The 24,656-nt window shown below is 40.9% G+C and overlaps 2 protein-coding genes across 4 annotated transcripts in view; one reads left to right on the forward strand and one right to left on the reverse strand.

Annotated features, from left to right (window-relative positions):
- LOC116649616 (protein FRA10AC1) overlaps positions 1–3,850 on the reverse strand; it is a 78,340-nt gene extending 74,490 nt beyond the window's left edge. The window contains exons 1-4 of the mRNA XM_032432610.1: positions 3,787–3,850; positions 3,418–3,521; positions 2,244–2,488; positions 185–411 (exon numbers count right to left, since the gene is read on the reverse strand). The gene's annotated coding sequence lies outside the window, so the exon portion shown is untranslated. The remainder of the gene's footprint in view (positions 1–184; positions 412–2,243; positions 2,489–3,417; positions 3,522–3,786) is intronic.
- LGI1 (leucine rich glioma inactivated 1) overlaps positions 3,731–24,656 on the forward strand; it is a 38,966-nt gene continuing 18,040 nt past the window's right edge. The window contains exons 1-4 of one of the 3 annotated variants that reach the window (XM_032432606.1): positions 3,731–4,295; positions 4,695–4,766; positions 23,359–23,430; positions 23,531–23,602. In XM_032432606.1, coding sequence (XP_032288497.1) covers positions 3,829–4,295; positions 4,695–4,766; positions 23,359–23,430; positions 23,531–23,602 — 683 coding nt within the window. In that variant the 5' untranslated portion in view covers positions 3,731–3,828. The remainder of the gene's footprint in view (positions 4,296–4,694; positions 4,767–23,358; positions 23,431–23,530; positions 23,603–24,656) is intronic. The other 2 variants (XM_032432608.1, XM_032432607.1) reach the window with 2 other exon arrangements.

Consider the following 24,656-nt stretch of genomic DNA (forward strand, 5'->3'; position numbering starts at 1 on the left):
TGACGTGTGAGTCACGGGCTCGGATGGGGACGCTGTTATATCTCCATGGCAGTTCCGGTGCCGCAGCGCTGGGCGCAGTTCCTCACAGCACCCACGTGCAAGGCCATGATGCCCACTAACCTAGAAAGCACCCACTTTGTTCCAAGGACTCAAATGTAGATTCTTCTTACCCCTTCTAACTTACGCGTGTTCAAGGGCAGCAGGCTGACAACAATCTCCGTTCTGTGTTCATCACCAAAACCACCTTCTTTTTCTCCAGCTCTGGACCTTGTCCTTGGACTGGGCTTGGATGTTCTTACTCTCACCCAGACTGGTGAGTTCTTTCTTTCCCAGGAGGATCCTTGGTTGCTTTATGCAAATAGACTCTTGGCAAGGCCACAGTCTGTCATCCTGCCCAGAAGTGCCTGCTTCCTAGAGCGAATACAGACTTAAGATAAACCCATTTTTATTTGAGAGCTTGGCTTCCCAGGTCTTGGGAGTCACATGTTCAGAGTTCAAGTTTTGTTGCAGCAATGATGAGGAGGATGATAACAAATCTTCCCCATGTACCAGACCCCATGCTAAACACTTTAGATACATTTAATTCTGTCAACAATTCCATGTGATATGTATTACTATTATCCTCATGATAAAGAAGAGAAAACTATGGCTTTAGAAAGGTTACATTGTAGCCTGTGGTCATAGGCTGGCAAAGTGCAGAGCCAGCCTGGGACCCACTGGGCTTCTACAGCTGGGCCTGCGCATCCAGCCTTCCTCAGTCAAGCCTCCCAGTACCCCCTGCGCCTCCTTCCAGCTCTGTTTTCATTCTTTCTAAGCCACTCTCCCAAGGGCTCCCACCGTAATGCACAGGTGGGTTATCAAACCTTATCTAAAGGTGTCCAACTTGGTGGAAACCCCTAAGCTTTCACCCTCCCGATTCCCACATCCTCTGTGTGCCCTACCAGGGCTTCCCGGAGGAGGAGGCGGAGGAGTTGTGGGGAAGTCTCATCAGCTGTAAGAGCCCCCTCTCCAGGCCCTTCAAGTCTTCAGTATGGCAAATTGCTCTTCCTAGCCCCCTCCTCAGATCCAATTCTGGAGTCAGGCAGTTTCTCTTCCCTTAAAAGGCTATCAGCATTCCACATTACACGGTTACAATTTTGCCTGATCTTAGTGGGTTAGTGGGTGTTTTAATTGAATAGGGAATTCAAGTCTGGGCTTTAAATGCCATAGAAAAAGAAAAAGTTACTGTCTTTTCAGAATGCCCATTGTAATTTGTCCTTAGAGTCCACCCCCCCCACCCCCCCACCCATGGTCCTTTTTCCACTGGAACTGACACACTGAACCACCAGATAAATACAGCTGCAAAGTGAAGTTATGGGTATGATTTCTTTCCCTCATTCATTTGCCCTTCTGGCTTCGTCCAGTCAAAAATGAAAGACTGCCCACCCTTTCTCTGACTGTGTCTACAGAGTACAAACCCAAGGGCTGGTCAAACAATCTTGATAATTTGATACATTTAAAAGTGAAACATAGGGAGTGAATTATCCCGTTTAACCACACTGATGAGTTTCACCAAGTCTCTGTGAGAATGTCACCCCACACAGAGTGATAGCTCTGTTCCCTGCCATCTGTATGACCTCTCAGGAACACAGTTACCCCACCTATAACATTTTGGGGGTTGGATCTGAGAACTCTGAGGTCCCTGAAGGTTCTCGGGGTCTTTATTTTATAATTACAAAATGCATCATTCACAAGTCAGATAAGTTAGGGGATGGGTGGTTAGAATAAAAAACGTCCCCTATAAAATTTTTACTACATAATTATTTTATGGAGCAAGTTGCCACTGTGCGCTTGAAACAGGATTCAATTTACAGAAATCTGGCTTGCAGCCAACTTTTAAGTGACACTTTTACCATTTCAAGTGGGGCTTGCCCATGGGTCACAGTTTCTAAAAACACTATCATATACCCCGTCCCTCCATAGAGACTTTGACAGTGAAACATTAGTAGAATCTATTCTAAAATCATTACTTCTCTTGGATTGAGGTTTTTTTCCTTTTCTGTAAAAATACAACATATTTATATGCCCTCAAGAGTTGGTTTAATGATCATAATCTACTGGTCCTTTTGAAGCACAAACCAGATGATATCACTCCTTGCCTAAAACACTGCAGAGGTGTCCGCTGTTCTCAGGGTCAAGGCCAGGCCCTTGTGTCTATTTGCCCCACCTGGAATGCTCCTGCTCTCTCTTTCACTCCCCCTTACCTGGGAACTCAGCTCAATCATTACTTCTTCAGGGAATTGTCCTCTGACCCCCTTGATGAGATCAAATTCCTCTATTATAACTCTGAGATCTGATGTGAAGTTTCTTTGGATGAGCGTGGTCTGGTCATGAATAGCCTTTACGCTCCATTGTTGCTCTAGGTGTACTGTTTGCCCAGCATGTGCACAACGCTGTCCAGGCACTGGATTCACTGCAGGGTCTCTGCCCTCATGAAGCTTAGAGCCTTCTGAGTGAACAGACAGTAATCAAATACAAGAATGAACATGCCTGCCACTTCCCCCCTCCTCCCACCTCCAGAGCTTACAGAGATTAAACAAGTGATTGCAGTGAGTGTGGGGCATGTGATGGGAGGGAAGGGGTAGACTGCCAATGCATCAAGCTCCAGTGGAGGATGAGTTTGGTCATAATCACACATTTGTTCAAATTGTCCTTTTCCTGCTTTCAGTCTAAGAAGCTGAGCGGGAGAAAGGACTGTAGACTGACATCCCCTGGCCAGCTGGGCCAGCTCCAGGGTGGCCGACTTCAGTGTGGTAAGAGGACCCAGGGTCTATTCTCCTCCTTGTCCTCCAAGGCAAGGGTCCTCCCACCCTCTTGGACTACACCACCCTGCCCCAATGTCCCAATGTCAAGGCCTGTTTTTTTTTTTTCTTTAAATAAATTTCCTATTCCAAGGGTATGCTCTCTTTCCCATCAACTATGACAGTGACGTAGCCTACCATTTTAATGTAACGTTCATGATATTTATGGAACACCTCTGCTACCATCCCCATTTCACAGACAGGGAAACAGATGCAGGGATAAGGCCAGCTAGTTTGTGGCAGATCTGGGACCTCAAAGCCAGGGCTCTGGCTCTTAATCCAGTGCTTTCCCCACCCTGTCTGAGCCTCCAGGGCTAAACCAGGTCCTTTACAGGGCCCTGAGAAGCCAAAGTTGGCAGCCTCCTGCTGGCAGGGCACTCCCTCAAGCTTCTGGTCCTACAGATAATGAATGGAGTGTGAGAAATGAGGAGGGTGGATTATGCACGGGGGCAGTCTACACTCTTGTTTCCTCCCTCATCGTGGAAGGACGGGATGGCTTACACATGGGGGAGGGGGGCCCATTATGAGAGGCAAGAATTCATAAGAGTTGATAAGTGTCAGAAAAGTATTTACTCACATTCATTCCCTCAAAGTCACATTCTCCATGTGTTCCTATTTGTCTTTCAACGATGGCATCAGTCAGGTGGATTCAGCCAGCCATACCAAGGTTTTAGCCAAATGCTGCGGAGGGAGAGAGTTTCATTTAACTTCATTTTTCCAGCCAGGGCTGGCTCCGAAGCGAGTTTTTCTGACTCGGTCATTTGCTTCATGCACAGCAAATTCCCAGAGGTTTCTGAGACTGCCGAGATCTGACACAAGATGACTGCTCCCACCCACCCGCCCACCCACCCACTAATAAGACATAAAGCCGTCCTATTTTTGGTAACAATTAAAGGGCCTCCCGGTGCAAGCAGAACGCTGTTTATTTTCTGTTACATCACTTCACTTTGCCTTCGAAGGCTGGTCTGTGCTCAGTGTTCTCTTGGTGATGCAAGTCGGCTCTCTCCTCCAGCAGTTGGGTCCCTCCCATCGTACAGCACCTCACAGGTCTCTTCCCCGAGCAGTGCGTTGCTGGAGCGAAGAGCAGCTCACGAATCAGCTGCAGGTCCCCGTTTTGAAAAGCAGAGACACAGAGGCAGAGGAAAAGGGTGGACTCTTGTGTGACCTGGTCTCAGAGCAAGACAATCACCAGCTGAATTCCAGAAGCCCTGTTCATGTTCGGGGATATTTTTTCGACTGCATGGAATCAGAGAGAAGCCAGAGGATGGGAAATGCCTGCATCCCCCTGAAAAGAATTGCTTATTTCCTATGTCTCTTATCTGCGCTTTTGCTGACTGAGGGGAAGAAACCGGCGAAGCCAAAATGCCCTGCCGTGTGTACTTGTACCAAAGATAATGCTTTATGTGAGAATGCCAGATCCATTCCACGCACCGTTCCTCCTGATGTTATCTCATTGTAAGGCCCGTAAGCATTTTGATATCTAATTTACGATTTAAAAATTCCAGCCGATGTATTTGGGGCTTTGTATGTATCGGTAGGAGGGCATGGAGAGAGAAATTCCTCTTGCGTGCTTGGCCATTTGACAGTGCTAACATTTTGCTGCATTTAGAAATTTTGATTTTGATTAAGCTGCTATGGAACATGCTTAGATACTCCCTACCCCTGAACATTATTATGAGAAACCTGTAGCCGATTCATCTCTCCTACTCCATCTGGGAAGGAACAGTATGGTACTTCATAAAATAGTGTCAAAATAGTGCCTGTTTTGCTAAACCGGATTAACATAAGGTTTGTTCTGTGTGTGTGTGTGTCTCTTTGTGTATGTCTGTTTGTTTTTTGTTTGTTTTCTTTCAGATCCTTTGTGAGATCTGGTTTTACTGAAATCTCAGAAGGGAGTTTTTTATTCACACCATCGCTGCAGCTCTTGTGAGAAATATTTATATCATGACTATTTTTAATATAGCATATATTTGGATAAGCCCTCTAGTAAAACGATCTCAATATTAATTCTGTCAAATGTGATTGCATTTCTGGAAAGAAAAAGACTATCAGTAAAGTCAGAGGTAGCCGGGTTTGCTTGCGACTCGACACGGGCAGTGCAGGTTGATTCTTGCAATGGTAAATCTGCTAACCCGTAATGCTGTCTACTTTAATGGCTATTTATGAAGTTGTTGGAATGTTTGCAACAATGCTCCCAATTCCATGCCACTATTTTACTTTCATTTTTGACTTGGGAACTTTGCTTATTTTGCCCTGGAGTTTTTGAATTAGTCGACACTGAACCCTGCATAACATATGCACTCAAGATGTTGTCTGCCGGGGATCTGGGGCAGGCTGCTACTCTGTATGATTTACCATGTGGGGAAAAACAAATCCGGGTTCTTTCTAGGTAACTCCTTAATATATTAACTCTCATGAGATTGTTTTCTAATCTCCCGTCATTTATAACTAGTCGCCTTACAAGGAGGCAAAGAAAATATTAATATAGGATGGTGCAAAGGATTAGTCTTCGCTGTGTGTTTTGAGTTAGCCACGAGGGAACCACATATTCCAGCTATGTCTCAAAATAGTCAAAAAACAATATTTGACTAAGAAATCAGATTTTTCCACAGGCACAATATCACATGTATAATTTGTTCTGACGTGTAATGTTTGGCCATTGGAGTGCTAGTTCTTAGAGCAGGACCACATGAGGGTCAAGAGGTCTCCCCAGACTCAGGTGTCAGGTGACAGATTGGAGTTGTAGTGACATGGTTCCAGGAGGAAATTAGCCAATTGTCGATCAACTGAGTTTTTGTTATCTGAACTGCATGATTCAGGACCCAAGTTTTTTGCTTGCTTGATTTTTGGTTTTTGGGTGGGTGGGTTTTTTTTGTTTGTTTTTTGGTTTTTTTTGCCTTAATTGGCCATTTTGGCTGTTTGAGGTTATATATACAGAGACAAACAGCATGATTTGAAATTGGAGAGACCTGTGTAAATCTAACCCCACTACTCACTAGAAACTAGACATGGAATCTTGTGCAAATGACTAAATCTCTCTGAGCCTCAGTCTCCTCATCTGTAAAATGGAGGTGATGATACATTGAAGGATTGTTATCAGAGATAAATAAGATTTAAGTAGATAAAATGCTTGGCATCAGGTATGACAAATGGTTACAAGTTTTATGAACGGTAGGGCTTTTAATTTTTTACATAAAGCTAAAAAGCTAAAAAAAAAATCTATAAATTAAACCTGTTAATCTGTTGTTTTATCTATATGAAATTCCAAAACTGGTTTGACTATTTCATTGAATTCACAAACCTGATCAGGTGTTCGGACATTATATAACAATGTTGGCTAATGTCTTTCTACTAGTTCATGTCTTGGATTGATATGCAATTGAGTAGAATATTCTTAAGGGATTTATCTGACTGATGGCTAGTGGTATGATTAGGGGAAGGGTTAGCACATCAAACAAATCCAAAAAAGAGTCTTTAGCACATAGAGAGGCAAAGTCTCCAATGCTGGGATCCTTCCGCAGCATAAGAATTGGTTGTATCTGAAAAAGTGGTAACTGTGCTTATGTTGTCCACTTGTTAAATAAATAAATGGCTCATCTAAAAAGCATCCTTTTCAGGAGCTAAGGCACCTCTTCCCCCCCCCAGGATAGTTGAATAGATGAGTCCTTAAAATTCAAGGAGAAGCATCAGTCAACACATACTAATATTCCAACACTAAATAGACGTTAGCTGTAACATAGAAAACCTGGATTGAGCAACCCGATCAGTTAGAACATGTCTACTTTGATTTTTTGTGGTTTTTTTTTTTTAACCGGTGGACCAACCTCACAAGCACAGATGCTGGACAGTGGTATAGGAATAGTTACCGGCTGCTGCAGGGTAATGTGATTACACGTATTTAGAATCACAGAGGGAAGCCAAGGAACTGGTTTTTAAATAGCCCACACCGAGTGTGTGCCATGCCCCTGTGTCCCATGCTCTGAGTTCCTAAAGAACATTCCAGCCCTTATTTCTAAAAGCAGTTCAGGTTTCAGAAATAACAAAAGGGCGAGTAATTCTTGCCCTGTATGTCCTTACTTAACTCACATTGGCTAACTTCAACATGCAGATTTGTGCCAGAACAGAACTTATGCAAAAGTGTCAGGTGTCAAAGTTCGTCTCTGATCTCAGCACCCTGTTTCCTAAAGATTTTGCTCCCGATTCTTCTTGCCCAATTTCTTTGCTTCCTCCTTCTCCTCAGGAAAGGGTCTAATAAGCTCATTTTCACTGAGGAGGAAATAAATCATAAGGCTCCAAATAGGAATTGTGCCATAATCATAACATTAACGGAAATAGATGGTTCACAGATGAAAAGAGTTCTTCTGTGGGGCATGGCCACCCAGTGCCCTGAAAACCCCACGTGGGCTGCCAGTCCCCCCCCGGAACACGAAGACAAAGGGGCCTGAATTTGCCTTTGCATGACTTTGGCCATCAGACGAGGCCTGGATCACACCAGCCATGGCTTATGCTTTGCAATGAATTCTAACAGCATTTGTGACCGTGGATTACCAAACTGACCTGCCCTATCCTGTGAAGAGAGAAACTTCAGACTCGATTCTGCTTGATTGACGTGCAAAGGCAGTTGGTTTCTTGCTCTGTTGTTGAAAAAAGGAAAAGAAATGACCCATTCCCATGATCCGTGCTAACAATCTGATAATTTTGTTATGGCCCCAGATGCTTTTTCAGACCTTCTGCAGAAGCATGATGAGAAGTACTTTTTGAAATGTCAGCCTGGGGTACTGAGGAGAATAGACACAGTGCCCTCCTTAAGTTACATACAGTGTTTTGGGAGAAAAGACAATGTGTGTTGGAGAGCAAGAACAACAAAAGCGCACACTTTGTAGAGAGGAGAGAAAGAATAGAATTATATAATAAAAATTCATCAAAAACGTTATACAAAACAGTTTAAAAATGTCTTATTTCTGGTTTTAAACAGCCACAATAACAAAACTTTGCCCAAGCAAATGCAATTTCATTCATGTTTTCCATAGAGCCAGTTGTGAAACATAACCAATGAGAATGACTATTCATTTGGGTTTGCTCTTAGGGGTGGGGAACAGTGCTTGTAGCAAATGCAATTTACAGAAATGTGTTTTCACACATTAAAGCCCTGTTCTTCTCAACTACAGACTGAAATCCCCAATGATAAAGGCTCATTGAGGAAATAAAATTCTAACTGAAGAATATAAAATGTGGCAACATTGCCATTTGTTTATAAAATTTTTAATAAACTAAATCCCTCCAACTCTTGCAAGAGTTCTCTTTGCAGGGAGCAAATTACAAGGTTGATTTTAGTATCATGCTAAAAAAAAAAATCCATGTATATAAGAATTCAATGTGGTCAGAAAAAATTCTATTTATTCCAGTGAGATTTGGTCTTGTTTGAAGCAATAGAATTGATCCCTCTGGGGGGAAAAATATCACTATTTCTTTTATTAATCCACAATAAGCACACAAGTACATAGCCCATAAGAAGTAAAAAAAATTAAAAAAGGAAAAAGCAATACCATGAACAAGATAAATAATACATCCATCCTTATTAAGGTTTTATCATTTAGTACTTCAAAATACTATTTGCCCACAAGAAAATATCCATGGCCCATCTCACCTTTGCAGTTATCAGCCCCTTCTTCTATTTCTCCTTATGTTACAAGCATAAGAAAAATGTAGCACTCTTTAATGACTACTCAAGCCAGACCTATAAGCTAAGGGGGCTTCTCAAAGAATTATTAGCTGGTAATGGATAAGCATACTTTGGTTTGTGGCCAGCTGATGCCCCCCACAATAGACCAAGAAGTAAAAATTTCAGTCAGCAAGTAGGTTGTGTTGTCCACAATTTGCCTCATGACCCATAGCTCTGATTTTCAACTTTTTAATTACTTAATTGTTGTGACTGCAAAGTAACCTTGTATAACCAATGTTTTGTCTGAAAGTGTATTTCATCCCCTCAATTATTCAAGCAAGAAACTTATGAGTTACCGGCCCCTTTTCCTTCACTGTTTTCCAACCAGACAAGTCCTCTCTCAAACAGGATGAGAACCTGCCACCTCCTCTTCAACCCAAGGCCATGGCCCTAACTGAAGCTGCCATCAGGGGTTCACGAGCTGCTGTGGGAGCCTCTGCATTGGGTGCCCCTGCTATCCACCTCCATTAGTGTTACTTTCCAGAAACACAGATCTCATCATGTCACCCTTGTGCTTGGACATTTTTAATGGTTTCCCGGAAACAGAGAAAGTCTGAACACCTGAGTTTGTCTTAATAGAATGTGGCTATTTGTCCAGGGTCATCTCATAATATTGACATCACATGTGCACACAAACACTCCCCAAGCTCCGTCCATTAACAAACTGAAGTACCTTATTCCCTGACCTCTGTTCTCTCAAACTCTATAGACTTTTTGGATATCTCTAGTTCTTCCTGTCATTTACTAGAGCTATCTGTGCTTCTATCTGCCTCATGTCTCTGGACATCGTGGAGGGTCATCAATAGCCAAGGTCCTAGAAAAGAGCCTAGATGTTGCAAGCCTAGACTAGCATATATTTGTTGAATTCAATCCATATTTTCACAGATTTTATACTAAAGAGTCTTGCTTTCCTATCAGTAGATAGTCACATTCTTTTTTATGTTTGGTGTACCCTATCAGATTTCACATGAACTAAGTGCGTGGAGGTCTAGAAAGTGAACTGAACCCAAAAATTGTGAAGAGATTCTGTTCAGCCTCAGAATAAAGGTGTTGTTCACTGACTCAGTCACCTCCCCCATACTGGCATTTCATGTTGGGAATTGGCCTCCTTCCCTAGGAACCAAGGACTACCCCTACAAAGAGAGTAATGGTTGGATGATACTCCCTCAAGCCAAAGAGAAGCTCCCCAATCTGTCCTAGGGACCCAGGTAACATAGAAGGTATGAGACAGAACACAACAGGCCATCATGGGGGGAGCCCCCAGGTCTGAGGCTCCAGTTCCTGGAGGACTTCTACCCTCCCTCTTGGAGGCCTGAATACAGACTAAATTTGAATGGGTCAGGCAGAGTCTAAGTCAGGAAACTACCTTGCCTTCGGGACCAGAACAAAATAGTGGAGGGCAGTCTGGGAGGCACAGGCACATCGTCTTCCCCAGGAGAGGCCAGGGAGAGCAGCAGTTTGCATGGTGGACACCTCCTTCCTCTTCACTGCCTCTTCACTTTCTTGCTGCCTTTTTCCCAGTCTCTTCACACCCATTCCTGGGCTGTCCCAATCCCCTCTTCTGTATCATGTGTATTGGTTGTACATATAAATTATGCTTTAAAAAAAAAGGATAAAACCCTAGCGTTATGATATTAAACTTCTTCAACAGAGATCTCTAGTGTACCACAATTTAAAAGGCAAAGCATTTAAAGCCTTTCTTAGACCCACTGCCTGAGTCTCTTCTGTCCCACTTGGACTTCCTCTAGGCCTTTGACATGAAAAAAATCATATTTGCCTCCCAGGTTCTCTGTTGACTCTGGAGGTTGACTAGCATCAATGGTGTGAAGGGTAACATCCCCCCTTTATTCAGTCTGACAAGACATCCAAAGGGAAATGTCGGTTAAGCAGTATTAAGATGGGAAAAAAATTCACTGACAGGTTATTTCCTTTTTGACTTATTTATATTTGCTTAGCTAAAAGTAGGTATTCATTGTAGTGTTGCAAGCAGTAACAAAATGAAAGCAAAAGCCTCCCGTTTTAGTAAACGCATTTTGGGATTCTACTGTGCAACAGGCACAGCATTGGGCTTTGTGAGGGACACGAAGATGAGTGTCATCTCTCCTTCCCTCCCTGCTCTGATATGGCAGCTCCAAGTTGGCAGTGATCCCTAAAAATGTAAATTATAATTGCCTGTGTTTGAATGCATCATAAGGTAGACTTTTTTTAAAATTTTTTTATCATAAGGTAGTCTTGATAGGCTTTCTTATTTTGTTCAAAATCATATTCAGTTGATTGGTTATGATGGTGACTTTTGCCAACTGTTGAGATATAGGCTACAAAATGATTACAGGGGCTTTATGGTGACAGCTGTGATATCAAAGTGGCGAAGGCTGGAGAGCTGACAATGTGGCAAGTAGCAAAGAATGCAGGTTTTGTGGTCAAATAAACATGGGTTCAATCCCCACTCTGCTGCTTAGTAGTTCTATGCTTTGGGACAAGTTTAGTCAAGCCTCATGATCTGCATCTGCAAAATGGGGAATAACCATCATACCTACTGCACAGGATTACAGTAAGGATTAACCGAAGCAATAAATGTAAAGTGCTTGGCACAGTTCCTGTAACTCAATAATAAATGTTATTTTTTATTACGGTTTTTGAAAATCACTTTAATTTGACCTACCACAATATCGGATTAGCATCTGATTGTATGGGTTGGATTTGCTTATGATCCTAGATTCGAAATGTTATTGTTCTACCCAGAGGTCTCCATCAGAACCTGCTAAGAAATCTTTCCTTCAAATACTTCTCACAGAAAACATGAACTATTTGCCTTTTTGGGGGGTAGAAGACTGAGATGAGCAGAATCCTCTCACTTCTTTCTCATGGAAAAACAACTGGCACCACATTTCGTAAAATATGATTTTGTTCAAAATAATTAACACTGACCAGTCTTCAGATGAGTGCTTCTATGGTAGGATGGAAAGAGGTCTGAACTAGAAGACATGAGTTTCAAATCCAGTTCAGCCACTAATGGGCTTTCTGAACTTGGGTTGGTCACAAAATATCCCTGGGCCTAAAATTTAAATGTATAAAATGCCAGAGATAGATAAAATTATGGTTCTTGAACTCAAATGCCAGTGGGGGTTGGGTGATAGGGTAAATAAAGGAAGCAGTTGAGTAGAAGACAATAGGGGGTGGTAGTGATTGGGGTAAACCAGAGAAGACAAGCCTTGCCTAAAAATGACATCCTCGGCTCCAGCTAATCATTGCTGATGAGAATATTGTACATGAACATGGAGCCATATTTTCCTAATTTTCAGGGGAAGGCAAAAATCTGGAAGCAGATTTTTAAAAAGGATAAAAACCAAACAAAACATAAGTTGACATATTGGGACCTATATATTCAATTAACTAAGGTGTTTTCCTGGCTTAAAAAAATTCTATTGTATTGTATTCCATTCTACAAATAGAGTTACTTTAAATTAATATAATATAGAAGGTGATCTTGTTAAAGAAATGGACAAAATTTATTGGATCAATTCTAACAAACCAGTAAATTAGATTATTAAATGAAAGAGCCTCATAATATGGAATTAGCTATTATAAAGTCATTATTAAAATAATAATGTGGTTCTCAATTTTCCAAGTAGATCCTTTGGGATTTTACCAAGACCTCCCCATGGTGGCTGATGATAAAACAATATTTCATTATCCCTCCCATGGTCAGGGACTAGAGAGAAATTGTTGTGCCCATTTACATGGCAAAATGGCAAGTGTTTGCCTGTGTACAATGTGATTAAAAAGCAATGAGCCTTAAAAAAAAAAGATTAGAATTTATATGTACAAATAACTCTGAAGTCATTAGAGAATTCCTGTGGGAGGTCATAGATTCCTCCCACCTATGCTTCCATGGCTAAACATTTCTATATCCTTCTTTGAGAGCTGTCTTCACTGCCAGTTTACAAGCCATGCAATAAAACCAGGCAAAATTTTGTTAGGGGGTGTTTGTCATTTTTGTATTGCCTGATGCTAAGCACTTTATCGATCTCATTTTTTTACTTCATCATCACAATAACCCTATGAGGGGATATGATTACCTCCATTCCACAGATGAAGCACTGAGTCATAAAAGGGTTTTAAGTAACCTCCTCAATGTCACATCCCTCCTAAGTGGCACATCTGGGGCTTAACCCCACATCCTCACTTTTAACTACTTGCATCTACTTCCTCTTGAACATGAATCACTGGGCTTGACTTTACATAGTTCCGTTCCCAAAATCCAACCCTCTCTCAAAGGGTCAACCTTTGCCATTAACAAGGGTATTCAAGGGAATGTGTCCTGATTCCTGAGAACAATTAATGAGAAGGAGTTTCAAAAGCCCTTTGAAAGAGTGGTAGCATTATTGGCAAGAGCAACTCGTTTCCCTAGGATTTAATTCTCATTTGTATGTGTAAGCCCTGGTCTCCTTGCTTGGAAAAAAGAGAGAGAGAAGGAAATAGCAGAAGAAAAGGACTTATATACTTTAAAGTTATGCCTTAGATCAATGTTTTCTAAACTTGTGTCCTGTGGAACCGTTGTCCTGCAAGAAAAGGGTCTGTGCTCAAATAAATTTGGGAAACTATACATTTTATCCCCCCACCTTGGCTACTCACAATGCATTTTGCCTTAGAAAAGCCTCTGGAATTATTTTATGTCATTTCGCTTTTCTTCACATCTCATAGGATATTGGGAATCTATGCCTTTGGTATTCATATTATTTATTAGCTTAATTATTTATACTCATCTTGTTCTAGAAAGGCTTGCTAGCAGTGGTTAGGCAGGTACAAAGAATTCCATCTTAAAGGATACACTAAACCATCTATCTCCATATAAGGAGTTAACTCAGACAATTTTGTTCGTGTGGATTCATTGAGTGTGATATCTGGGAGCATGCCTCCCTCCCACACTGTCCACCTGGTCAAGCAGCTTGGCACACACAGCTGCTTTGGGGACCTCCCAGTGGATTCTCCATCTTTCTGAGGAAGTAGATTACCCCTTGCAGCATATTCAACAGGAAAAACTCCCCTGAGCTTACATTTACACTCTCGCTATTTTTGCCTGGAGCAGGTTCCCTCACAGCCATTTCCCAAATGGCTAATCCAGCATTTCCCTGGGTATGTTTCATGGAATATTCATTTTACATAAGGCTTAATGATAAAAGGGTCCCATGATCAATAAAATTGGGAAACTGCGTATTTCATTCCCTTTTGAAGAGTCTTAATTTATTTAAGGATAGAAAGAGTAGTGTAATTAAGAACTCTAATGATCTTTACTTACCCACTTTCTCCAGACTTATCTATTTTTCTATTCATGTAAAACCTCTCGACCCTAAGAAGGCCTTGTATTCCAGGGAATAGCCTCTGGGAATTAACCAGGCAAGGCTGTTCTAGACTTGCAGCAGACACTGGGCAGATCTGATGGGACTAAAAAGAGAAAGCATGGCCTCACCTATGACCGTCTCCAGTCTAGCACAGAATCCCAGCTTTGCCAGTTACAAGCTTCAAATTACTTTGCCTCTCTCACCTCGGTTTCCTTCATATTTTAAGAGGAGAATATAAAACCTAAATTATAGTGTTCATTTTAAGATTAAAATGAGTTCCTAGATGGCAAGCTGCTGAAGATGAGGCTTGGCACAGAATAGGCTTTCCATAAAATGTTAAGTCCCTTCTCCTTGGTGCTTCAGGACCAGGGTGATATAGGCTGAATTTATAAACAACATCAGGAGGGTAGGCTGTTGACTAGTTATGCCAATTCCTAGACTAGTTATGCCAACTCCTAGAAAGGAAAATTTGACTGTCCTGGGATAAGAGATAATAGACTATAAAAGCAAAGAGGTAGATCCGTGCTTTGATATTTGCTAGTAGGCATGCCAAGAATATTCCCAAGAGGAGTGCCTGGGTGGCTCAGTCGTTAAGCATCTGCCTTCAGCTCAGGTCATGATCCCAGGGTCCTGGGATCGAGCCCCGCATCAGGCTCCCTGCTCCGCGGGAAGCCTGCTTCTCCCACTCCCACTCCCCCTGCTTGTGTTCCCTCTCTCGCTGTGTCTCTCTCTCTCAAATAAATAAATAAAATCTTAAAAAAAAAAAAAAAAAAGAATATTCCCAAGGGGATCCCTGAAACCTACATTCTAATCCTGGCCCTGCTGCTGATAAAAGATGTATATGACCTTGGGTAAATCCCTTAACTTCTGCAGACCTCAGTTTCCTCACCTGTAAAAAGAGGAATTGAACTACGTATCTCTCTGGAGTGCCCCTCACCACCCACCAGATTTATGTGAAGCTAAAGTAGGGTTATTTCCCATCAACTCGGATTAAGAGGTGGTGGTCTACTTAAGGATCAGCTGAATTTCATTGAAAATGTTTTTCAAGGATGAGAGACCCAAAAAATCCCAAAAAACAAAATACTGTGACATAAGGTACTCATGTATGATGCTTCCCATTTTAATGCTTTTCTGCCTTAAAAGCGTATTTTTAAATATTCAAATTAAATTATTCACATGGCACATGCCCTTAGAATGTGCGTATTTAACTAAAGTGAATCATCAGCCTATTATTAATTATCATTCAACCAGCCCTATTCTTTTGGATAAAGGAGAATATTAGTATCTGAAGGGGCTGAATCATTTCAGCACAGCAAGCTCTAAACAACTTGTCAAGTCCCTCCAGCTATGCCCCTAACTCCTCCAGCAGACTGTGGCCTGTGTGGCTTCATCTCTCTCTTACCTATATATGCAAATACACATCACAGATGTGCCTGGTTTTGTGCGTTTCTGTGTTTACTCACACTATCCATGGCTGCCTCTTTCCCTGGACAATGCCCATAACAGTTGTCTGGGACAGGCGACAATCTCACTAGCTCTCAGTCTCCCTAGCAGTAAAACTAAGGTTCTTCACTACATCTAAAGGCTCTTCCAGCTCTGATGTTTTATGTCTATGCTCTTTGCTTAGATATTCTTTGGCAGAAGCAGAGGAGACATGTGCACATACGTCATCTCATGTAATTCTTAGAATCTTCCAGGAAGTCTTTTTGATATTATAATTCCTATCTTGACAGATGATGAAACAGATTCACCTACTTTATGTATCATGTACATAATGAGTGGCAGTCGCAAGCTTAGAAACCAGATTCTCCATTCTATATCTGATCATTGCCATCTCCAAGTGACAACCAAGTGTTGGCTGCTCACTCTTTTCTTCTTCATCGGGAGTAGTCCTCACTGAGGGGAGATTATATGGGAGACTCCCCTCCCCCCACCCCCTCCCCCCGCCCAAATCATCTCCCCTCCATAGCCAGGAGAATCTGTTCTGGGCTAGAAGGCACCATGCAGGCCACTCATGGGTCAATGACAATTCTGATGATAATGGAGATGTCACAAGTGCCTAGAGGGAGTTTGAGAATTATCAGTAGAGCCAGGGGGCCCTGGCACATGACCAGATGAGCAGTCCGGTTTGAGACAAGGGGAGATTTTCTCAGCAGGGTTACACAGCCATTCAGCTCTCTGCAGACCTGCCTCCACACCACTCCCTGCTTCCCATGCAGAGCCCATGCATACTCTTCCAAGAATGAAGCCCACAACGCTGCAAGCATAGACTTCTACATATTTCAAGCTAGAAACGACATAGCCCCCTCATTTGACAACATAGAGAGAAGTCTTAAAGCCACACGGGGGATTTACCACCAATTCACAGGAATTAAGACCCAGGCTTTCTGATTGCCTCTTCACTGTGCTCCTTCCCTGGAACCTGGAAAAGTGAGGAACCAGGGCAGGAAACCACTTCAGCAGCCCATCAGCCTCGGCATCGACACCTGGGCTTGCCCAGTCCTTTTGCTCTTGTGGACCCCCATCTCCAGCTTCTTGGCTGGACATCGGGCAGCCTAAAACTTCACTTTCTTCCCCTGTAGCTAGATTTGCATTCTCTGATCTGCTCATTTCTTTGCTTCTCTGTTGCCACCTCGGTTTCCCTCAGGACTCTGAGCTCCACACTAACCTTAATGTCCACTTTTTTGCTCCTTTTGAATTAAATGCTCTGGTGCTAGCTTTTCAGTTCAACCAGGAACCCCATAACAACTTTACGGCCTTGGTGTTAATTTACTGCTTGTGAAGAGATGTGACCCATCAGTCTAGGTAGTTGGATGTAGACAACAGAAGGAGGAGCTAGAGCTTGAGGTGAGCAGATATCTTTCAGGGATGTCATCCTCTGTTCCCAGTGCTATATTAACAATAAAATCATGAAGGCTTTTTAAAAAATCCTATCATTGATGGGGAATTTTAAGAGTATTATCCTAAATACTTGTGGAAATCAAATATGCAATTTTAAAAGATTATTACCTTCAAAATTTACTGGATGCCTTACTCAGAAGTAAAGTCATATTTCTAAATACTTTCCTTTTAAATCAAAAAGAATAAAAATATATGAATTGAGCACTAAACTCAATATCCTAAGGAAATAAAGAGAAAATAAATAGCAATCAGATAAAATAATAAATTAGGAAGCACTAGGAATAATAAATAAATCCAAGATTTGATTCTTGGAAAAACCCAATAAAATAGCAGACATTTGAAGGAAGCAACACTCATAAATGGGGAAAGCATCAATTATTCAACAAAAGATTTTGAGTAAATTTGAGTATTTAGGAAAGAATCAAGGCAGTGTCTCACCTCACATTATACATAAAAGTAAGTCCCAGGTGGATCAAGGAGTCACATGTTAAAAAAAAAGAATTTTTAAGGGAGTAGATGTAGGTAATATTTCATTGATCTTTATGTAGGAAAGAATGTTTTAAGAATAAAAGCAAAGAAAATATACAACGGAAGCTGATATATTTTGTTAAAAATGTGCATCTTCTATATGTTAAAAATCACGAATGAAAAGACAAATCATAATCAATAGGGAAAAACTCTTAGCATCAAATAAAGAAAAGAATAAGTAATGTTCTTAATATATAAAAGGGCTCAGAAAGCAATAAAATTGTCAAAGGACATGATTTCATAGAAAAAGAAACAAAAATTATAATTATAAATGTTGATGTGGTAAAATAGGCAAAAATATTTGTATATGATGATGGTTATGGTAGTGTTTATAATAATAAAAATTGGAATCAACAATAAAAAATTAAATTACATCTATAACACAAAACGTACTCATCTGTTAAAATTATACTATTGAAAATTTATTGTCATGAGAAATTGTTCATGATAAAATAAGCACATGAAAAGGGCAGAAAAACATAACATCATTATCCCAATTTTATTAATATATATGTGTATATCTCATATATGTATCATGTATATGCATATCAATATCTTTGGATAGTATGATTATGCAATCTTTATTTTTTCCTTTAAACTTTTCTGTGTTTTGCAGAATTTCAACAATGAGCATATTGTATTCATAAGCAGAATACACTGAAGTGCATTCCAAAACTTTAGTCTTTACTTGAAGAAAAACACAGGTTTAAATGATCTTAATGTCACTTTGAGTCTACTTAAATTGGTTAATTAATTCCTTTTAAAAAGGGATTATTATTTAATCAGATTTCTTAAATCCTTATGAGCCGAGCAGTGTTGTCATGATTGTCTGCCAGAATGGAGATATTAAGTCATTACGTGACCCTATACTAAGCTGCTACCAGCTGTGCCAATAGGGCACTGGACGAGGAGTCTTGGGCCTCAGGACCTTGAGCAAAGAGCTGAAGGCAGACGCTTAACCGACTGAGCCACCCAGGCGCCCCTTGAGCAAAGCTTTTAACAGCCCTCTGAGCCTCAGTTTCCTCCCATCAAACAGATATTAACACCTCCCTTACCAGTTTCACAGAGTTTTTCCGAAGACCAAAGAATATAATCCAGCAGGAGTCTATGAAATATAGGCTATGATGAAGGCAACAACCATCCTTTAAACAATGAGCTGTTGCCTGCCTGGAATTAGCAGTTGGTTTGTACAATCTTCCTAAGTCTCCTTCTTGTAAGGAAACATATACTCCCTTGGTTGCAGAGGGGAAAAAAAGTCCTCCCCATTCCTCCTATAGTCCTTTCTCTACTGAATTCGTGAGGGTGCTGACTAAGGGATATAAGTGTGTCTCCTTTGGGGGTGAGGTACAGGTAGCTCATCACACATCCCTCCACCAAAACTCGACGAGGAAATGCCTGGTGTTTTTCTTCCCTGAGAATAGAGAAAATGGCAGAGACCTCACAGGTTCCCACAGGACCAGGGTGGAAGGGCAAATTCTACACTATCTCCACACAAATCCACAGGATGGCTGCTTGGCAAGGCTATGGGATCCAGATCTCTGATTTGTGGCTCAGAGTAACAAGTCCATTCATATGGCACATTAGTCCCCACCGACCCTTCCAGGATGCTGCAATTGTGAGGATGGTTGTCAAATCTGAGTCTTATTATTGCAGACTCTTACCACATGTAGTTATGGGGACAGGACAGTCCACAGCACCTCCATGTCCAGAGCCACTGCTCCAACCAGACTTGCTACAAGGAGAGCAGACTGCTCTCTAGGGAAGCAGCCACAGGTAAAAGGGCTCGGAGGGGAGTAGTGTAACTGACCTGGAAGGAAAGCCCAGGCTGCATATAAGAGTCACCTGGGGAGCTTTTGAATATCCCCATGCCCAGGCCACACCCCAAATGTAGACTTTAACTTGAACCCCTCAGGGTAAAACCAGGTATCAGTATTTTTAAAGCTTCTCAGGTCATTCCCAAGTGCAACCAACATTGAGAAGCAGTGGCTTAGGATTGAACACAGATCTAGGCATCTCCCCTGCTCCAACATTCACACACCCTTCCTTTGCAAGGCCTCTTCCATATTCTGCTCTCTCCTGAGTGTGCCTTGCACACACTTTGCCTGTCATGGAGCTAACTCAACCCTGAGGCATCCTTTCTCCTTCGGCTCCTCTGATGGCTGGCTCCATCTCTGCTGATTCCGAATCCCCAGGAAGGGACTCATCATTAGCCCAACATGCCTTTTTGAACCAGGGCATCTGGGCCTTAGGAGGCTGACCCACCTCAGGATCAGCTACTCTGGATGAAGATCTGAGCCCTTCTTGCCCTAATAATCTGTGGGAAGGGACAGAGGTCTTGTGCTATAAAACATGGCCACCTTGGTCCTCTCCAGGTCTTTTGCGTGTGAAGTAGATGGTGTGGGGTGGCACAGTTTCCTTTTAACAGGGACTATGAGATTCTTTAATATCTAGCTCAATAACAAATCATAATATTGAAATCGAACATATTTCCAAGAAATTCATAAAAATTGAGGATCAGAGTTTTACCCTCTTTATAGAACATGATTTTTAATCTTTTAAGTATATATAGGATAGTAAAATGGATATAGCCTGCTCAACTATATTTATAGTGTATGTATAATTTTATACATCTTAGTCCACAGAATCCTTGTCCATAGAAAACTACAACTGAGGGCACCTGGGTGGCTCAGTTGGTTGAGCATTTGCCTTCGGCTCAGGTCATGATCCCAGGGTCCTGGGATAGAGTCCTGCACAGGGCTCCCTGCTCAGCAGCGAGTCTGTTTCTCCCTTTCCCTCTGCCCTTCCCCCTGCTCATGCTCTCTCTCTCAAATAAATGAATAAAATCTTTAAAAAAAAAAAATCTACAGTTGAATTTAGAATCAAAAGACTAAGATAATCATTATTACCTTAATCAGAGGGATTTTTTTAGTTTTATTAAGAAACTTTTTTATTGAAATATAATATACATGGGGCGCCTGGGTGGCTCAGTCGTTAAGTGTCGCCTTTGGCTCAGGTCATGATCCCAGGGTCCTGGGATCAAGCCCTGCATCGGGCTCCCTGCTCTAAGGGAAGCGTGTTCTCCCTCTCCCACTCCCCCTGTTTGTGTTCCCTCTCTCACTGTGTCTCTCTCTGTCAAAAAAATAAATAAAATCTTTAAAAAAATATATAATACACATAATGAAAAGTGCATATATCTTAAGTGTTTATCTTGATTTTTAAGACTATTTTTTTGAGCAGCTTTAGGTTCACAGCAAAATTGAGGAGAAGGGACAGAGATTCCCCATATACCCCCTACCCTCACACATGCATAGCCTCCCCCATTACCAACATCCCCCACCAGAGAGGGACATTTGTTACAATTGATAAACCTACATCATCACCCAGGGTCCTTAGTTTACATTAAGGTTCACTCTTGGTGTTGTACATTCTATAGGTTTGGACAAATGTATAACGACATGTACCCATCATTACGGTATCATACAGAGTATTTTCACAGCCCTAAAATTCCTCTGTGCTCTGCCTATTCATTCCTCCCTCCCCACCACCATGATTTTTTATAAAGTGAACACCTTTGTAACCAGCACCCAGGTCGAGAAACTCAACACTATCCTCACCCCAAAGGCTCCCCTTGTGCTCCCTTCCAGTGACTACCCACCTCCAAGGGTAACCACTATGTTGATTTCTGCCAGTATAGGTGAGTTTTACTGTATTTTTTTTTTTTTTTTACTTTACATAAGTGAAATCGCATAGGATATACTCTATTGTGTTCTGGTTCATTCATATTTTTGCATGTAGTTTCAGCTTTAGCCAGAGATTTTGATCCTTGAAATCTAGTTCAATAAGCATTATTTAACCAGGAACTGTGCTCAGGGCTGGGGACACAAAAGCAAATAGGGTAAGTCCCTGCTATAAGGAACATTCAATCTAGTAAAGTAGTATTGGCAAGAATTTAATGTAAAGTGAATTCCTTTTGTTTAACAAATATTTATTCAGTGTCCACTAGGGACAGGCAGTGTTACAGGTGCTAGGGATAAACAATGAACAAGCAGATACAAATTCTAGTAGAAATTCTCTGTTTTATTTCCCTGACATGTGTGGGCAAGTTCTGCCCACTAATATCCATTTCCCGCTCTGTTTTGCATCTGCTTTCAACATAAGGGGAACTAGTGCTGAAAGCTACTTCTTCTGGCGACTTGGAGTGTACAGCTTTGAAGTGGCTGGTCCAACCATGAGGCAGTTTATAAACCAGGGAGCATGGGAGGTATTTCTCTGTATCTATTTTGCCTTATTCTATTCTCTCCATCCTTGATACTGCCTATATGGAATGAAACAAAAATCTGGAACCTAAAGAAGGCTTTGGATGTTAGCTTACTTTGGGAGTAAAGCTGAGCAATCTTGTTGCTTACCAGAACCATGAAGTAAGAAAAAACAATTGCCAAAGTTAGACTGAAATCATAAACCTTTGAATTCATTTTAATAATTACAAGCATCTAATATGTATCCTTATTCATTAGTGTTGACTTTTCAGAGCCTAGTGAATGATTTGAGTATGATGGAGGAGGGACAGAGAATCCAACATCACTCCAGGATTGATAGCTTAAGAAGAAATGGAACAGATCATCTAGTTTTATTTGTCTAATTCATGTTTCCCCCCATTTTTATGGAAAATGTCAAGCATACATAAAAGTAGAGATAATAGTAAAATTCACTTCCCTGTACTCATCTTTTACCTTCAAAGACTATCGATCATGCTCAGTTCATCTCTAACCCACTGCTCTCCTTCCTCTGACTATTCTAAAGCAATCCCGGTTGTCAAATAAGTTATTCATAAACATTCAAAAAGTGAGGTCTCTTAGTTTTAATCTGCTTAGTTAACAGGCACAGAGAGGTGAAGTCAGCAAGCTAGTTAGTGGCAATTATTTTTAATCCCTAGACTTCAAAAGTAAGTCAAAAGACTACTAACAGAATATTGGACTTTACATAGTGCAGTTAAATGGTATGTGTCAAATATGAGTTGTCAAATTATGTCAAGCATCTGGTCTGGTCTGTGACCATGGTCACATTTTGGATAATAGTTATAAGTGGAATAAGAGGTTCCCCACACAAGAACCTTAATATGTAGACTGAACATCACTTGAACCCAATATAAATTTGTCATCAGTACATTTAAAACCTTATTTTTAGCTTGCGTCAACACTTTAATGAATTTCATAAATTAATACTCACTCTAAAAAAAAAAAAAAATTTGTATTTGTATTATTTGGCCTACAACCACCTCTTTTAAATCTCCTGTTCAGAAACTGGCAACTCTTCCAAATTGTTCAATAGGATGTTGGGACTGATGGTTGATGTTCTTTTTCATCAGTAATTTCAAAACAAAATTCTTGTGGATTTTGAAATTGCAAATAAATGTGTCCAAGTGAAACTGTTCTTTTCAACTAGTTAGTAATGAAATGGGTCTAATACCATTCCTAAGTTTCATTGTTTCCCATCTTCAGCCTGTTCTATTTTCTAAGAAGGTTAGTTGATGTTCTTTGAGCCAGTGTCAATGGCTTATCTACTTTGAGATATCAAAGCATGACTAGGCTTTAATGGAGCTGCTTTTCCAGGGTTTCCGGACTTCCCACCCTGAGGCACCATTGTTTGAGCTGATGAGAATGTTCCAGAAGTTTCTAGAGCAAGAGGGAAAGATTGTTAGTGTCTTTGTTGTGATAATGTGCAAAATGTTGCTTTGACTGCTTTGACTGTTATACTTGTCCAGTTTTATCTCAAAATGTTACCCAAGGCATGTGACATCCACCACTGTGAGAAGTGGGGCAAAAAGCCTCTCTCAATGAGTATTTGATGAGGGGATAATGGGGGGCGGGGAAGCTGCAAAGATTACCTAAATAAATAACACTGTAAAAGGCAGATGTTCAGACACTTTTTCATACACAACTCTCACTTGTTTCTCTAAGAGATAACAGCAGCAAAGATTGACAGTCTGTCAGGTTAACCATTTTCATTGTGTACTTTTTCTGGGCAGATTATTCACATCGAACTCCTTTGATGTGATCAGTGATGATGCTTTTATTGGTCTTCCACATCTAGAGTATTTGTAAGTAAAGAAACTTTTTTTTTTTTTGACATGATAATTCAGGACAAGTGCTCTCAGGTTCCTACAGCTGTCTGACAACAAATATTATAACCTATTGCAGATTCATAGAAAATAACAACATCAAGTCCATTTCAAGACATACTTTCCGGGGACTAAAGTCTTTAATTCACCTGTAAGTATGAATGTTGCTATTACTTTTTAAGCTTACTAATGGACAATGCAGTTTGATAACCTGTGGCTCAAACACCCACTTCATGGGTAGTCCATGGAAACCTAAGAAACCCAAATGATTTCTCCCCATGTACACGTGCCATATCTCCCTCTCATCAGCCAATGTGGGTTCAGAAAACTGATTGCTATTAATATGATTAGCCTAATCCAACAATAATTAGGAAAACAATCTAATGCAGGGAAACTGTGTGACTGAAATAACTTTTTTATTATCTACATCATTACTCACTTCATGGATAATTATGGTTTGACTATATAGCTTAATTTGATATGTGCTGTTTTTCTTTTTCTGTGTAAGCCCTGACTTTATATACATTTAAACATATACTATAACCACCAGCAATGTCTACACAGTACATGAATAATTTGTTTGTAAATGAAATACTTATTCAATGGGTGACTATAGCTATAGTCATAGTTCTTCACGGGAGACAATTTTGTCTCCTGGGGAACATTTATCAATATCTAGAGACAATTTGGTTGTCAGAATTCAGGGCTGTAACTGATATCTGGTGGGTACAGGGCAGCAATGATCCTAAACACCCTACAACACACAGGACAGCCTCCACAACAAAGAAATATCCAGCCTAAAATGGCATAGTGCTGAGGTTGGGAAGCCTTGAAAAACATGAACCAAATAACTTATTTCTCCTAGCCTCTCTCGCCCCCTAAAACATACACACAAACACACACACACACACACACACACACGTATTTTGAAGGAGGCTAAAGGGCATGGGAAGAAAAGGTACTAACATTTATTAAGTGCCTACTATTATGTCAGTCAATTTGCCTTACATGGATTTTCATTTAATCCTCTCAACAATCCTGCCAGATAGGCACAATAATCTCCATTTTAGAAATGAGAAAACAGAGACCTGGAGGGGATATGTGACTAGTGAGCTGAATAGTTATGGGATTATAACATCAATTCAGTAGTTGAACTGCAATGGCTATTCATCCATTCAAGACTATTTTTCAAGTGCCTAATATGT

Source organism: Phoca vitulina, unplaced genomic scaffold, assembly GCF_004348235.1.
Source record: "Phoca vitulina isolate PV1807 unplaced genomic scaffold, GSC_HSeal_1.0 scaffold48, whole genome shotgun sequence".
In the NCBI taxonomy this organism is placed as follows: Eukaryota; Metazoa; Chordata; class Mammalia; order Carnivora; family Phocidae; genus Phoca; species Phoca vitulina.